The following is a 16515-nucleotide window of genomic DNA, read 5'->3' as shown; positions in this document are numbered from 1 at the left end:
AGATACTACACAGACGGACTTGTATATGTGTGCAAGTAATTTCCGTAGGGATGCGTCTTCCGGCTGGACTGTCATGCCTTGGGTCTCTCTGTCCTAGCCGTGGCGCTGCTGCACTGTCTACGCCATCTGCACCTTCAAGCCAGGGCCCGCATCTTTTGTGTCTCCTGCATGGCTTCCCGCAGTGCTTGGATCCTTTGGCGGGTTATGCAGCAAATGATCGATCAGGGGGATCCAGTCGAGGCTTCTCAAGCTTCTGCAGTAGTCAAGCTAGCGATTCAGTTACTTTGATGTACACTCAAGTTTCGTGCTCAGGTTGCATGGGTGATCTCAAAGATATCAATATCCGACACTCTATGCGAGCAAAGTCTTTTCTAGACGCGGCGGTGCGTCCTGCATTTCGGTAAACTTGGCCAAGCGCGAGGAATGCCGACTCTAGTCAAAGTCGATGAGAGCAATCTGAAGGACACTCGTCACCCGTGATATGTTCATGAGTTGGCATTCTACCCGCAATCTATACAATCTATATATGTTCAGAGACGGTATTGTCTACGAAGCCCAGCACGTTTGCGAGCATACGGGTGTAGAGAGCCGCGAGGGACAAGCGGGTCCAGCTCGGCGGTATTGACCAACGCGGGATCTGCTTCATCCAAAGTCTGGAGTCCTGCTAATCGCATCGCTGTTTCTACTTCGTCTTTCACGACTGGGTTGTGGGTTCGGGTCAGTATATGGAGGTGAAAAAAAGTGGGTAGGATCCAGACTTACTGCTTGCAAGGTGGACCACACCCTCTGTTCCGTAGTTGATGGCATACATGAAGGGTCGACCTAGCCCAACACCGCTGGCGCCCAGGCATATTGCCTTGAGGATATCGGAGCCTCGTCGGAAGCCTCCGTCGATGAAGACCTCCATGTGGTCGAATACCTCGGCACACTCCCGGTGAAGCTCCAGAAGCACAAGTATGGACGCCGGCGCCCCGTCGAGCGCTCTTCCCCCATGATTGCTGATTACAATCCCTTGGCAGCCCATGTGCATTGCGAGTCTGGCGTCAGCCGCTGACTGGATACCCTTCAGGACTATCGGCAATTTTGTGTGTCGACGTAACCATGCCAGATCGTCCCACGAGAATGCTGGGTCGATGAAAGAACCTACAGACCTGGCAAGGCCAGCACCCTTGTTGTCGGTGGTGGTCGGGCGGCCCAGACCGCTGGAGTACAGTGTGTCGACTTTGATTCGTTCATCGGCTTCCCTTTTCGACACGACAGGTAGGTCGACGGTGACAAAGAGCGCCTTGATCTGTGGCCGGCTGTTGACTAACCCAAGGAGTTCTTCGGTCTTTGACCTGTCTTTGTTGATGTACAGTTGAAAGAAGAAGGGGTGACCTTTCGGTGCGGCATCTAAAATTTCAAGGAGGGGGAACGAGGACGTTGTCGAAATCTGGTCCAGTGAGTTGGGAACAATCATGCTGGGAAACCGGCCCTCACAGTATACACAATGCCACTGGCAGCAGCGCCTCTGCTCAGAGCCAGCTCGCCCTCTGGTCCAGCCGTCTTACCCACACCCATAGGCGCTATCCAGATGGGAAGTGACACAGGGGTACCCATCATTGTACCTTTTGTGGAGACAGTCGCCACGTTTCGGAGGATCCGAGGCCTGAACCATATCTTCCGAAACATGTCGTGGTTGGCCTGTGAAGCTCCATTAGCTCCCACCGACAGTGACAGGATTGCCAAGGCTGAATCCAGGAGGTGATATTTGTGGGAATGGGGCAAGAACCTACATCCCTTGAGACGTTGTCATTCGAAGCTCCAGAGATGAACGTCCAGCTCTTCTCTGAGAGTGACTTCCTCGCCGCATCTTCGAAATCGTATACATTGATGAACGTCTCGAGGGGCGGTTTCTCCGCGTGCCTTTGCTCGGGCTTCGATGGTGGCTCGTCTGGGAGCGCGGTCGCCGGATCCAGATCGCCGATATGTTCGTTCGGCGGCAGGGTGGAAGCTATCAGATTTGGCTCGTGGACCTCGAGATAGGCCTCGGTGGCATCTCGCCCAGCATAAGCATATATAATCTCTGCTCCGCCGGGATCTGCCGTGCTCCAACGGCGTATCAGCGAGCAGATTCATAGACCGGGACGGAGGCATCGAGACGTAGCCTGGATGTAATAGTCCCACGTGGCGACTTCATCGAGAGTAAGGACACCAACAAGAATCGACTGGAGTCTCTGGGAGGACACTATACTCACGCTCTGGTGCGAATCTCGACATGTTGTATACCTTGCCCCCAACCACAATCCAGCAATCATCTCGCGTTTTGTGGGACTGCACCGCCGCAGCTGATATCAGGTTCCTTGAGTTAGCCATGCCCGATCGATGAGAGCGCCTTGATCAACACGATTCGAATTCGATTTAGAGGTTCAGTCGTGCACCGTGTAATTAAGCGGTGGGCGTGCGATGGCCTGGAGGGCGAGTGACCGAGACTTTACGGAGTACAGTCCCAAACGGAGGCTGCGGGGAAATTTCCCGCCCAATTTGGCGACCAGCACCGCCGCTTTTGGAGGCGCGCTTTCCTTCGCCCACACCCATCCGGGAACCCAAAACAAACACTTCTCCCCTCACCACAATCACTGTCACTATAATCACCCTTACCCTCACTATTACGATGGCTGACGAAATCGATCTTGGTCCGCAGGCTTACTTCAACATCATCGCTACTGAGATACTGAAGATACCAAATACACCTGCACTCGCCGGCGGTCAGCAACTTCTCGACGAGCTCCGTGCAATAAGGGGGCAGTTAACGGAAGACACGAGGGCAATACGACGAGACATTGCAAATGTCCGCCAGCAAGTTATCGATGTTCGTCAAGAGCTTATCGATGTTCGTCAAGAGCTTATAACTACAATTACTGCGTCGTATGTACAGTTCGACTTATTGTAATATTACTATACTAATTCTATAGGAATCATAATAACGCAGCCCGCGTTCAGAATACATACCTTCGAAGTCAAAACGAAAATCTTGTACCGTTTATTAACGCTACTACCGGTGCCGCTATCCCTACGTTCCCTCATACCTCATTCGAAATCGAACGTATTGCAAGAAGACAATTGGATTCGGTACTGCAACAACTGGGTATTCCTACGGAGGGTGCAAATATAGCGGAGAAGAAGCGGTTACTCAGAGCTCACATCGGGTTACCAGAGGTCGCAGGCTCGCCGCCGCCATAAAAGACATGATTCTAGTAATATGGACACGTTGTATGAAGTGCACGAGTCAGAACTTTATTGATAGTTTACGATTGATGAGAATCAAGGTCATGACGTGAAGCAGCGGCTAATTTCCCTGCAACAACTTTACAGTAATAATAGCTGCATCTCCAACTCACGGAGGAAGCGTAAGCAATCCGTTGTCTCCGTTGTGTCTGTTCCTCGTACGCCGTACAGTAAGTATCCATTCAACTTCCCCGCATCGGCGTCGAGCCTCGGGTGGCCGATCGAGCCGTGGCCATAATTGCATTTTGCTGGCTGGCCATTGGAGGTGACGGCGTTTGCTCCGTACTACGTGGCATGGAACTCGCTGCGCAGAGACCGAATGCTCCAGACGCTCAGGGTAACGGGGAAATGTGGTGCTGGAGATCTGGGGTAATCGGAGTACTGTGCACTCGTGGCGGGTGTCCACGCGAATGACTGCGAGGAGTTCCTTCGGTCATCTTTCAAAACCTCTTATGTCTGGCAAACTGAAGCGCCTGATTCTTGTGGCTGTCTTTAAGCACTGCCCAGAGGTGGCGCGTGGTGAAAAGAACGATCGTTGTGTGAAATACCACTGAAAACGAAAGCGTGGAAGCGCGAAATGTTTCAGCTCAAGGTCTGCGGTTTGGCTAGTCATAGTACTCTACATTCATCTTCGCCCAGCCTCTGGGCCAGCTGTGGGCGAACCCATTTGGATAGGTACCGCCTAATGAAGCAGCTTAGGCCAAGGGTCTAGCCGAACGTTGGTGCCCGACAGTTTGGGCCAGGCGCCGTTTCCCTTCCCCAGATTCCGGCTGCGATTCCGCCAATGCTGCAGCTTTCCCGCATCAATTCATCATTCATCCTCCGCTCACATTCTGCGCCTGTGTTCGATCGACGGCTGCCACGCCTACACTTCGCTTAACCGTTACTTACTCATCGCAGGCGGCACATTCGCTCCATCGCACGGCAGGTCTAAATAGGAGCTCACGGCCATGCATGGTCACTCGCCCGCCGCGAAGTCCACACATCGTCAAGGATCCGAGACAGCGAGGTTTCAGGCAGAGCGGCGTCGATGTTTTCACAATGGTTAGACATGCCATGAGAAGAGGTCACACAAGTGTTCTGCGGACTCTAACTATGGCTTCCCAATAGACCTCGACAAGAGATGCTCGAACCCTCCGATGCCCCAATTGCGATCTTGTTGTGGCTCGGCCAAGTCACCTCGCTCGCCATGTTCAATCACACTTGCACCCGTCGCAACGTGAGCACTACTCTTGCGACCAATGCAGCCGCCAGTTCTCCAGGAACGATGTCTTGTTGCGTCATCTTCGCACAGCCCATCAGGCGACCATATCGCGGAAGAGATCGGCCCAAAAGTCCTGCTTTCGTTGCGTCAAGAAAAAGCTGAAGTGCGACAGGTCGCACCCCTGTACACCGTGCACGAAGGCTGCCACATCGTGCAAATATCCGACCGATGAAGGGCCTGACGACACAGGCCTAGCCGAGGCCAAGGCAGAGTCGGCCGACGAGGTATCGCCTCAAATTCCGGAGCAGGGGCAAGAGCAAGAGCAAGGCCAAGGGCAAGAGCAGCAGCAACAGCAGCAGCAACATCATTATCAGGATGGCCCGTTCCAGAATTCTGGGACCTGTCAACGCCGCCCTGAGCAGCATCTGGCACTTGTTCAGGGCGCCCCCGCCATGATTCCCGATGGTGGCCACCATAGTAGACCAATGGCTGCCTCGAGTTTCAGCAGCAATACGTCCTTTTTTCAAGCCGCTCCTGAACCTCACCCAATGGGAATGATTTCCCCCGAGATCGTATCTTCCTTCAACACAAGCCCAACGAATGCAGGGGCCGAGTACAGTCATCCCATGGGTCATTTCGACGCCTACCTGCCTGGGGACTTCAATTTCATGCCCTCCAATTCAGCTCCACGAATCGTGGGTATGGTGGAAGGCGGCGTCGACTGGCTCAACCTGGAGTTTGATTCGCCCAACAACGCTGATCTCCAAGCTCAGTATCAGACGGGCGGTTTGCAAGCCGCTTATCCTAACCCGCACATGTCTACAGCGGTAGCAGAGGCCTTGTATAACAGGAACCAGCAAGCAATACCTGCGCAGTTGATGCCAATACGAAATCAGGACTCAGAACGCAAGGCTCCTAAGTCCTCCGAAGTGCAGACCGCTCAGCAATGGCCCTTTGATCACACACGGAACCCCGAGAGCCAAAAATGTCGGCTGCCGCCACTACGAGATATCCTGCACGGTACTGTACTGTCGAATGAACCCGATAATGGTGTGATAATCAAAAGCCTGATACAACTGATGTCTTCGCCTTATTTACCCGAGATGGATCTGTCTCTCGACGTGAGCATGATGTCTGCCTTGGATCTTTTGAAGAATTCCTTGGAACTCTACTTCTCCGAGTTCCATGCCGTCCTACCTCTTGTACATATCCCTACGTTCCAGCTGACCAAAGTTCCGACTGTCACTCTTGCGGCCATGGCTTGCATTGGAGCGATGTATTCCGATGATCAACAAGGGACAGAGCAATCGTGGTCACTGAGTGAAATATGTATCCAAATGATTGCATATCTAGTGGGTCTCTGTTTGCGCCTGCCGGTATACTGTCACTGACACTGTGCTACAGGGAAACGGTGATAGCACGAACTTCTACAACTCACCATATCTGATAGCAAATTGCCTCCACCAGATCTACTCTCTAGGCTCGGGTAACCGTCGGCTCTATCAGAATGCAGATTGTTCCCGGGGCATATTGATTGGCTGTCTTCGCGGCATGGGCTTACTCCAGCCGCGAGTGAGCACTGAACTTGAGCGAGAGGACCTCAAAAACACAATATCGAACGAAAATGTGGCCGTCGAGTGGCTGCGATGGAAGGACCAGGAGCAGGAGAAACGTATTGCTTGGTCTTCCTTTGAGTATGACTGCAGCCTCTGCACACTGACCGCAAAACGGGGAGCGGTCGACCTCCCAGAGCTACCTCATCTCCTACCGTGTGCCGAACCACTGTGGGACGCCCCATCGCCCCAGGTACGTGTCCGAATCTTCAAATTTTGTTTTGTGCACCCCTGTATTCGCGCGTATGAGAACATGCTTGGTCTTTCACTTTCTCGCCTTGTTTCCCCCAAACTTTCCCTTATGACCAGTAAGGCCCTGACGACGCCACAGGCTTGGGCGGCGCTCTACACGCGTCTGACGCCGACAGCTCGGGGAGCATCCACGGCCAAAATGCTGCGCAACCTGCTTGCTGGCAAGGGTGTGCCGGAAGATCTGCCGGCATGGAGCAAAAGGCTGTGTGCTCAGAGCATTGGCCGACTCCTTTGGGACATCAAACAGCTCGACATTATGGCCACCTCCGAGTATCTACGGCTGCCATCTCTAGCTGCAGCCCAGCGACAAACAAAGAGTACTCTACTCCAAGGCCTCAACACGCTTACCGAGTCGATGTACGCTCTGTCTTCTACTGCAGAGTTGATCCACTACAAGTAAGTCCATGCCTTGATGCTCTATACGAAGTGATTGACCTGTGCCTTCAGCCTGACTTCCCTTATATGTCACTATTCCCATCTTTACAGCGCCGACGAAGCCATGGACTTGGTAGTGCACATCTTTCGCACATCGGCTTCGCACTCGAAGCAGCGTGATCCAAGTCTGTCCTCCGCTAAGAAGCGCCTTGCTGCAATCCTGGCGAAGAATCCTCACAAGGCCCGTAATTTGGCATGGCATGCGGCACAGATTATCGCTGTGGCTAGCGGTGAGACCTTCATGTCCTCATCCCAACACGTACTAAGAGATGTCCACAGAGTACCTGGTCTCCGCGCCTTGCGAAATCATGCGGGTTTTCATGGGCTATATTTTTATCCTCGCCTTTGCAAAGTTTGGACCCCAGTCGTCTCCGGAAACGAACTACGCCTCCTGTCCTGTGCGTCTCGACCTGTCGAATCGGATGGACGGACAAAGAACGGCCATCGCGACCTGGATCGAGAACGGCGGACCCTGGGGCATTGGCTCGGTTGAGAGCATCTACAGCCCCGGTAGCCTCCATGCAATCAGCGAGGAAGCACGAGCAATGCTCCGCAAGATGCGCTTTTGGGGTCTTGCGAAAAAGTTTAGTCGAATTCTCGAGAGTTTCGATTTCGAAGCCGATTGAAGTTGTACCCGCTCACACATTCGCCAGCATGGAAGACCAGCGGACTTCTCCAAGACTTCGCCTTTGCAGCGCATTGGTCAGTTTTGACTTTGTGTCCCATGGAGCTCGCTTGCAGTCAAAGCGGAGAAGTGGTACGCCTCCAGTATCGGGCGGACCGCAATCTGTTCTCGACCCCGGATTCTCACACAACCAAGCAGATTATTCCCGAGGTTAAGACCTAGGTAACCAACCAGCCCAGCAGGGACAGGGGAATCTTCGAGCTTGCTCCTCGTGAGTAGCATTTCCAGTCTGCCATCCGGAAGTCCTCTTGCGGCGCCTCCGAAGTCCGAAGCTGCCCGCTGATTGGGAAGGTCGACAAGTCTCACAGCAGTGAATACCAAGTGGGGTCCATTGACAAAAGTCGCACTGCAGTGATTACGGGGCAGTCACGAACTGCAAGATCCATTCCGTCCTTCAGATTCGTCGTCACTGAAGGACTCGCTTCTGGCGGAGAATGCCCGTTCGCTTCGCTCTCCACGTCCCTAGGTGTTGGCCAAGAATATTACCCGGTACATATCGTCTATCGGTCACGGGGCCTCGTGTTCCAACGCCCCTCGGCAACAGCCATACCACAGGACTATCTACGAGATTGACGATCGATACGCCCTCAGCTTCCTATCGTGGTTGTTCCAGGCGATCTAGGATCCTGTGGCGCCAGACAGGTCGATCTCATCTTCATCTCACTTATGGGTGACATTTTGCCGCACCAGCTTGCCAATGGCGTCCGCCGCGAGGAAACATCCATTCACTCTCTGCACTTGACGCCATTCGATGACCTGCCGAACAGGAAGCAAGTATGGCCAAATGAGCCTAACAGCAGGGAAGAAGGCCTCGGTCGCCTGGTCTTGCTTACTCCCGACGTCGTTGCGTTCGCTGGAGCGAGCTGCATACGCTCTGGCCAGAGAGTCAGTCTCGGCTGGGAGCTGAACAAGCTGGAAATCGCCAACTTTGGCCGATCGCCTTGCAAACATGAGATAGTGGGCTTGTTAGATGGCGCTGCCTTTGACGACATCTACACTTTCAACCCACAACAAAGTAGTCAGTGGGATGGACTCCGGCACTTCTCACAACCAAGACCAACTGAGGATGATCCCGAGAGGCGACTATTCTACGGAGGTGTCACCAAGCAGGAGATTATGGATCCCACAAATCACCGAATCGGCATACAGTATTGGGCTAAGGAGGGCATTTGCGGCCGCGGCGTGCTGCTAGACTACGTGGCGTATGCCGAGAAAAGGGGCATCAAATACTCGACGTTCAGCGACCACTCGATTCCTCTCAGCGTACTTGTTGAGATCGCTCAAGAAGAGGGTCTCACCTTCAGAAGAGGCGATATCCTTTTCGTGCGCGTAGGCGTCACCAAGGAATGGGATACGCAGATGACGACTGACGAGAAAGCCGAGTACGCGATGACGAAGAAACCTCAACACGCCGGCGTGGAAGGCACAGAAGAAATGCTCCGCTGGCTATGGAACACCGGGTTCGCAGCGGTTGCCAGCGACGCCATCTCCTTCGAAGTCTATCCTCCCAAGAAAAGCTATTCTCGTGGTGAAGGCGAGGCAGAAGTTGACAGTGTCTTCATGCACGAATATCTCCTCGCCGGCTGGGGAATGCCAGTTGGTGAGCTGTTCGACCTCGAGGCCTTGAGCGACATGTGCGCCAGAGAACAGAGATGGGACTTCTTTGTCGCGAGTGCGCCGTTCAATATGCCGGGCGGGGTATCGAGTCCACCAAATTGTATCGCCATCTTCTGAGCGCTCAGAGCAAGATGGGGTGACTTTAAGCTCAAATTGGACGGACGGAAGATGAACCACCGATGGAATCGGATGGTGGGTTACGATGGGATAGGCGCGCCCTCAGTTTCCATCCATACTATGTGTTATGATGGGGCACAGAAGACTTGTAGAGACTTGACTGGGGCAAAGCTAGGGCAGAGAATGGCGGAATTTCGACGAGTGTAGTCGATTGGCGAGAGCAGAAAGGCATTTATTCCTTGAACCTCCAGTGTATGCAATTGAGCATGACCTCCATCTTGGCCTTGGCTTGAATCTAACAGAGCTGTCGACCTGCGGGCTATCCGCGCTAGGGCCAGGGTTCTATCCTGTCAGTGGACGACATTTTGCAGGTGATACTGATGACAAGGCTGATTTCCACTTTGTTTCCTTCCTCTGTGGCCACGGGGTTCCTCATTCTCTCACACCACCTACATGACCTCAGACCTTCGTTCTGGTTTTCTCCTCAATCTCGGTCGCGGGCAGCAAACCCGGGTCGTCGCCTGCCTTGTGCGCTCCGTTGTCGTGCACCAGATCCCTGGCCTTGAGGAACTCGTCGAGCTCCCTCCTCTGCTCCTCACTGATATCATTCACATGGACCGCGACGTCGTCACCGAACTGTTTGGAAATCTCCTCGAGGGACAGGCGGGCCGTCTCGGGCCAGAAGAAGTAAATCATGGGCAGGTAGACGATGCACCAGGCGACGATGACGAGGTAGTATTTCCAGCCGATGTGGACGAAGCCCAGCGGCGCGGTCTGCAGGAGGATGATGGTGGCGGCGAACTGGCCGAACAGGCTGAAGCCCATGCCGATGGGGCGGATCTCGGTCGGGAAGATCTCCGACACGTACAGGTACATGGTCGTGTCGCAGAAGGTGCCTTGGAAGGTGAGGTACAGGAAGACGATGAAGACGCCGCCGGCGTTGCCGGCTTTTGCGTCCGGGTGTCCCGCGTAGGTGGCGAGGAGGGCACACAGGATCGAGGTCGTGATCAGGCATCCGAACGTGCCGAACATGTACATGAAGCGGCGCGAGTTGACGCGGTCGTGCAGCCAGGCGCCGAGGGGATTGTAGATGACGCCTTGGTGTGGAGTTAACGTTGGTTGCACGGAGGGAGGGGGTCGAAGTGGGAGGGGGGGGGGGGAAACAGTGCGCCGGGATTTACGTACCTGCGGTGGTGAGCCAGACTGCAGAAAGAAGCAGGGGCATCGATCCGGTCTGGCCGAGGTTGGTCAAGAGAATGACCATGTAGTTGTTGATGACGAGTGGGCCGGCGAACTCGGCGCCCCATTGTGTCAGGAAGCCGATGATCATTCTCTTGCGATAGCTCTTCTTCTTGAAGCAAGCCATCCAAGGGCCGTAGCCCACACCCTTGAGCTTGGCGGCATCGAGAGCCAGTTGTTCTCTCGTCTGGTAGAGTTCCTCTTTGGCGACGAGATCGTCTGGGTCGTCCGCTGAGCGGCGCAACGCGCGGATGACGGTCCAAGCTTCTTCGATCCTGCCCTTTTGAAGCAGCCATCTGGGTGATTTGGGTATCCATATCGAGGTGATCCCCAAGACCAGAGGGGGTAGTGTCTGGACGCAGAGTGGAAATCTCCATGCAAAGGACGGATTGTGCGCGGTCGCGAAATAGCAAGCGTATCCGAGCCAGGCAGAAAGCATGTACCCAAACACCAGGAAAATGGCATGGTGACCGACGAGCCATCCTCGGTTCTGTGGCGGTGCCAATTCCGACAGATACATGGGACATGCGGTGACGAGTATACCGATGCCCAGTCCACTAATCACTCGTCCAACGTGGAACATGCTAACGTCGGTATCAGCATCTTGCGCAATGCAGCAGCACAGAGGCTGGATGGCCACTTACGCCAAAGCTGCCGCACCACCTTGAAAAGCACCACCAATAATCGCAAGCAAGGCTCCAAGTTGAATACTCCGTTTGCGGCCGATCGCGGTAGCGGACCAAGCGATGAAGAGACTTCCAACCGCTCCTCCCGCACTGTAAAGGCCATTCGCCGTTGCAATGGCGTCGGTCGTCTTTCCACCATAGCCTGGTTCACCTTGCATGGGAAGGTCAAAATATTGGTACCAGCCTGGTTGCCCAATGGTACTGCCAATGATAGCTGAGCAGTAACCATACGTCTATCTCGGTCAGTTGTCGATATGCAGGATGAAAGCTCGACGCCATCGCTAGCTAGGGAAAGTACTCACCATTGACCCGAAGGCCACGGCGACCGTGACCAGTCTGTTGTAGGGGCTCGAATGAGACGAGACGCGTTTCTTGCCAGTCGCCATGATTGTTGGAAGTGGCCGGTGGGACGACACAGGCACGGTGGATGCACAGAAGACTTATGAGAAGGAGACAACGGCCCAAGGGACGACTTCCGCGGTGTCAACAGCATCTTGCCAGGATGAGATTCTGGAGAAAATTCCGGACGCCCTGGTTCTGCGGGGTAGGGGGTGTCGGGGGGCTGGAGCCACGGGCGCCTTTCCCACAGAGGTGGCCGGCCTAAGCGGCGGTACTAGTCAATCCAGCGGGCTTGGGCCTGTTCAAGCATTTTCGCTTCTTTCCAACGGAGAACGAGAGCAGACGTTGTCAACAGGACTTGAGACACCATGGACACCATCCGGGTTGAGACTCTGATTGGCTTCAGAGAGCAGCACGAGTGGGCTGGATGGGCCCCAAGATTCTTCTTAAAAACATCACAACTCCACTGCACGACGACAGGGCGTGGAGAGCCGCAGGCGCATGCTTGTGGAGCAAAACGCTGGATCCTGGGCGCCCGGCATGAACCACAACAATCTCCGATGGTGCTGACGAGGGAAAGTCCGGCGTCCATCGCTTCGCACTCGCGCGTCGTCGGTGATCCAGGAAGCCCCGGAATATGTAAACGAGTATCCCAGAGAAAGGAGTGGCAGGCCCAAAGGACGAGCCTGATTGCATGTGAGCCCTTTTCAGAGCGTCCACATGTACACAGTATATTTGTTGCCAGCATGAGGTCGCAAGGCCCACACCCATTCATTGCAGATCTGCAGAAGGATGCATGGCGCTTGCAAGCTAGCACGAATCGGCACCTATAAGCCTCGGCCATGATATGAACGCACTTGGAGGCGGAACTGCCAGTCCGGGAATGGGTCTGGGGGTTACACAGACATCGGCTAAAGCGGAGCGGCGCGATGCTAGAGGAAAAGGACTCTTGTCATTTCGATCAGAGACTCAGACAACAGCATAAACAGACCCTTTCTTTCTCGAAGCTGATTTTCCCAATCCACTTTCTGTGGAAGAGGCCGCTCAGGCAGTGGCAGCGATCATGGGCGGATTCGAGAGCCCCGTTTTCGACCGGCAACGGGGTACACACGAGCATCAGACACGATAAACAACTGTCCGTTCGTGGCCGCAATCAGTGTCGACTGTCGCCCATCTGTATGTTGTACGCAGAAAACAGTCATGATTAGTCAATCCCCTCTGGTGTTGTCCTCTTGACTCTCACTGAATTCTCATTCGAAAAAGACGAGAGCTTGACAGGAAGACGCTAGTCCAGTCTCGGCCTAGCTCCACTCAAGCGCGGTTCGCACCATTTGCAGGTGACTTGTTGCTGAGAAACTCACGGCCCTTCACCAGACACCGCCAGAGATGGCTAAGAGAATAGAAAAGATGGCATTCCAACGTCATGTATGACAACAATGGCCAAATCGTGGGCGTCCTCTGCAACAAGTCCAGCACGCCGACCCCAGAAGTGATGCCGAAGCCAAAGTTCAAGTCAACAAAGTGTGCGTACAATGATCCCGGCTTCAAATGCATTACTGTCGCCTGTCTCGAAGTTACTCTGGTGCCGTCGTTCGCGGTCAGTCGACTCGATGCTGGCTCTTCCCCAAAAGCCGTCGATGGATGATACGACCATGCTTGGTAGCTTGCTCGCTTCACAATTGTGGTGAGTTGCCCTTGCCTTGATACTGTCTTCAGCTGGGGCCGCAATCTACCGCTGAGTCTTCCACGTCCCCTTTTATCGTCGCTTTTGAGAGACGCTGACCAGCTTCATGACATTTCTTTTCAAGCATTGTTTTGGCGTCATTGATTTACCGCCAGCACCTGATCGTTTCGTTTCTCATTTTACACGTCTATCGAATCATAAATGGACCGGACATTGCCAATGAACGCCGCTCTTTTCCGCACGTCCTCAAAGCCTGCATCCATAGCCCGTGCGCGATATTTGGAAGCTTTGGGAAATCTCTGAAGCGAGGGTATTCGCGCATGCGCGCACTTTTCGACCAGGCCGTTCAGAATCCTGACCAAGAGTGCTTGGACAGAGAAACTTCGATTAGTTCAGACCAAGAAGAGACGGAGCAGGAAGACTTCAGCGAGGAGAACCACAACATCCAATATGTCAAGAATGGTCAGCACAGGCAGACGCTTGATCTTTACCTTCCTCCGTTGAACGGCCGCAGGAGCGAGCTCACGCCTGTGGTCATCTACATCCGGTACGACATTTGCATGCCAGACAACCCTGGCGCCCTCCGTGATTTCGTCCAGAGCGTTGGAGAGTATGCCCTCGCATTTGTCGATTACCGAGACGACGATTTGCCCGCCGCTGTGTACGACTGCGAAGCCGCTATCCGTTGGCTCCGAGCTCATGCCGCACACTACAAGCTCGACCCAGATTGTTTCATTGTTTGGGGAAAATGTGACGCCGGTCTGCTGGCTGCCATCCTGAGCACTACAGCACACCTCCGTGTGTTCGATGTTGGAGACCACCTCAATACGTCTAGTGCAGTGCAAGGCGTCATGGCCTAGTAGTAAGTGCCCCGAATGATGTCCACTTATCCAACTTCCTCGGCCCTCCTTCACGCCGTCCCCAGAGCTGACACGAGGACTCTTAGCGCTGGCCCCTACGATATCGAGAAGTTGTATGGCCGCCGCCTGCCACAAAGCCAGCTACATCCTCTGGAGATCACAAATGGCGCCTCTATCTCCGCTCTAACATCCCAAACGCCGCCCTTTTTGATTGCGCATGGCACCGATGATGACGTGATACCGCTGCACCATAGCCAGCTGTTAGCTCGAGCTCTATTGCGGGCCGCGGTTCCCGTCGTATGGCATTCTGTGCATCGAGCCTTGCACATGTTTGAATCCATCACTTCTCCACAACGGCGGGCTCTCGAGCACTCAACCAGAGCTTTCATTCACGACATCTCTGCACGTCAGAGACCACGTGAGTCTCTCATATGAGACGGGTATCGGATTGCCTGCATCCGTCGGCCTTACGAGAACTAGCCGGCCACGCCACAATAGTCCGATGATCCCCCTATGGATTGACTCCCAGTGAAAGCGAATCGATATAGATAACTGCTGTGCTTGGCTTCATACGTACGACACGGTTCCAGGAAGCACCCGACAATCTTAATGCATGCTAGTGCTTCGCCAGATGCCAATAGTCGTCGTTGGATTTCACTCTGGTGGCACCAAGCAACGTCTGAGGCTTGAGGCTGACGACTTACAGTTGCCAAGGGGCCTGATGATGGTTAACGTTCCTGCATTTTCGCCAGACCCATCTCTTTCTCGACCTCCCGTAGAACCTTGGTCAACCTGTTTGGGTGGAGTTAGCATCCTCCAGCCAACAACCAAGTCGACCAGTACAAGATCTCCCATCTCACATCTCACATCACGACTGACGACTTACCTGTCTAGACCCATGCTTAACTCTTGTCTCGGCGTCGCAAATGTTATTCGGAAATTGCCATTTCTCTCGCTGGCAAAGCTCGCGCCCATGGCCACCCATACACCACCGTGGGCCATTTTCCAATTCAACTCTATCTCGGCTTCGACACTGTCCTCCTTCAGATACCTACTCAAATCGAGCCATATGAAACTGGTAACACTAGCCTTGTTGTACGGAATATTATGCTTCCTCAAGTATGACGTCGTGAACTCGTAAGATTCCGTCATCCTCTGCTGGAGAAGCGGGAAATACCATTGCTGGAAAGGTTTGTCGGTGAGCAAGTTCAGCCAGGCATGCTCGGCGAGCTGTGAAGCGCGAGTGAAGCTTGCTACTGCACGAAATGCTTTGAGCACTCTACCGTTCGAGGGCGAGATGACCGCACCGATCCGAACCTAAAACCACGTCAAAGGCCTGCTCAGTTCGACCAGATGTTGAACGACAGGGGAAGCGGAAAGGTGCCCCAAAAGCGTCGCAAATGGATGCATGTTTCGTCCTCGTGATGCAGGGGTAGCCAAGAATAACTTACGCCGTTTGCGCAGAAATCTTTGCTCATCGCATAGATGACGTGGATAAGGGTCGGGTCGATATATTTCTGCAGGTCGAAAGATAGGACAGACACAAAAGGTGGAGGGGCGGGTACATCGTTACTGGGAAAATGTGACTTGGCATACACCTCGTCGGAGATGAGATGGATGTTATACTTTGCGCAGAGACGCATTATACCCACAAGGAAGTCGTTGTCATAGGGTCGCCCGAACGGATTATGGGGGCTTGCAAGCAAGATGGCCCGGATCTTCACGCCAGCCGCATTTGACTCGTGTAGGGCTGCTTCATAGAAGCCCACCGCCTCCGCCGAGGTAGGGTTGATGTCCCCGAAAGACACCAGCACGGGCTTTACCCTTTTCTCCCGAACCGTGTAAGCTTCTCGACGGGCTGTTCAGAGGCAACACTGACACTTACTTTGCCCGTGCTTCTATGTCGGGAAAGAAACCCACATACAATGGCCTACCGACCAATATACCGTCTCCGGGCTCACCCAGACAGAAGGATAGATTGTCCACGGCGGATCCCGCCCCATTGCACACAGCTACATGGCTTTCACCAATCGCCACTCTCGGCTTGAAGACCTCTGTCACGAACTCGGCAATGGCTCTCCGCAAACCAATAGACCCAGCAGGACCGTGCCCGTAGGTCAAGTGCCACGGCGTGATGTTCATGTTGCTGTTGACGTGGTCGACGATCTCTTGCCGCATGAGTTTGTTCTCCGCAATCGCGAGGGCCACAATGCCATCCGGATTAGTTGTGGGGTCGTACTGGTTGTGGAAGCAGTGAGAGCGTATGGCGTGAAGTTTGCTCGTCTGTGGATTCGGAGGGTTGAGATTGCTCAGGGCTCTCTCAGAGATGGACTCTCCGGTGCGGGCATGGGCTGCCATCCTGTATACTTTGGTTGAATGATAGCTTCGGTGACGTGACACTGTGGCTGCTCGCTTTAAGAAGAGTGTGGCCCGAGACATCAAGCGCGATGTGTATCGCAGATCTCTCTACCTGGTAGGTAGACGAGATATCATGCCAACGAGAGCTTCGCTTGCATG

At 54.0% G+C, this 16515-nt stretch overlaps 7 protein-coding genes across 7 annotated transcripts; 4 read left to right on the top strand and 3 right to left on the bottom strand.

The window, feature by feature from the left end:
• Positions 1-530: 530 nt before the first annotated feature.
• Positions 531-2259, bottom strand: G647_00853 (uncharacterized protein; the record flags this gene model as incomplete). Its single annotated transcript, XM_008724256.1, has 5 exons — positions 531-700; positions 763-1432; positions 1480-1683; positions 1776-2080; positions 2238-2259. The coding sequence occupies 5 exons, from the start codon at positions 2257-2259 to the stop codon at positions 531-533; spliced, it is 1371 nt and encodes a 456-aa protein (XP_008722478.1).
• Positions 2260-2955: 696 nt separating this feature from the next.
• On the top strand, positions 2956-3204 carry G647_00852 (uncharacterized protein; the record flags this gene model as incomplete). Its single annotated transcript, XM_008724255.1, has 1 exon — positions 2956-3204. A coding segment is annotated over one exon (249 nt), but the record flags the coding sequence as incomplete, so codon positions are not given.
• A 1719-nt stretch (positions 3205-4923) lies between these two features.
• On the top strand, positions 4924-7397 carry G647_00851 (uncharacterized protein; the record flags this gene model as incomplete). Its single annotated transcript, XM_008724254.1, has 5 exons — positions 4924-5823; positions 5876-6277; positions 6416-6732; positions 6784-7001; positions 7051-7397. 5 exons carry the CDS (start codon positions 4924-4926, stop codon positions 7395-7397), a joined length of 2184 nt encoding a protein of 727 aa, XP_008722476.1.
• Positions 7398-8122: 725 nt separating this feature from the next.
• Positions 8123-9190, top strand: G647_00850 (uncharacterized protein; the record flags this gene model as incomplete). Its single annotated transcript, XM_008724253.1, has 1 exon — positions 8123-9190. One exon carries the CDS (start codon positions 8123-8125, stop codon positions 9188-9190), a length of 1068 nt encoding a protein of 355 aa, XP_008722475.1.
• Positions 9191-9649: 459 nt separating this feature from the next.
• On the bottom strand, positions 9650-11501 carry G647_00849 (uncharacterized protein; the record flags this gene model as incomplete). The annotated part of the gene is made up of 4 exons (XM_008724252.1): positions 9650-10287; positions 10376-11013; positions 11074-11348; positions 11418-11501. 4 exons carry the CDS (start codon positions 11499-11501, stop codon positions 9650-9652), a joined length of 1635 nt encoding a protein of 544 aa, XP_008722474.1.
• Positions 11502-13458: 1957 nt separating this feature from the next.
• Positions 13459-14433, top strand: G647_00848 (uncharacterized protein; the record flags this gene model as incomplete). The annotated part of the gene is made up of 2 exons (XM_008724251.1): positions 13459-13997; positions 14085-14433. The coding sequence occupies 2 exons, from the start codon at positions 13459-13461 to the stop codon at positions 14431-14433; spliced, it is 888 nt and encodes a 295-aa protein (XP_008722473.1).
• A 447-nt stretch (positions 14434-14880) lies between these two features.
• On the bottom strand, positions 14881-16356 carry G647_00847 (uncharacterized protein; the record flags this gene model as incomplete). The annotated part of the gene is made up of 3 exons (XM_008724250.1): positions 14881-15315; positions 15450-15822; positions 15884-16356. 3 exons carry the CDS (start codon positions 16354-16356, stop codon positions 14881-14883), a joined length of 1281 nt encoding a protein of 426 aa, XP_008722472.1.
• Positions 16357-16515: the final 159 nt, after the last annotated feature.

The sequence above is a fragment of the Cladophialophora carrionii genome (genome assembly GCF_000365165.1).
Source record: "Cladophialophora carrionii CBS 160.54 unplaced genomic scaffold supercont1.1, whole genome shotgun sequence".
NCBI lineage: Eukaryota > Fungi > Ascomycota > Eurotiomycetes > Chaetothyriales > Herpotrichiellaceae > Cladophialophora > Cladophialophora carrionii.
Note: the sequence above shows the minus strand (reverse complement) of the source record. Positions and strands in the feature narration are given on the sequence as shown.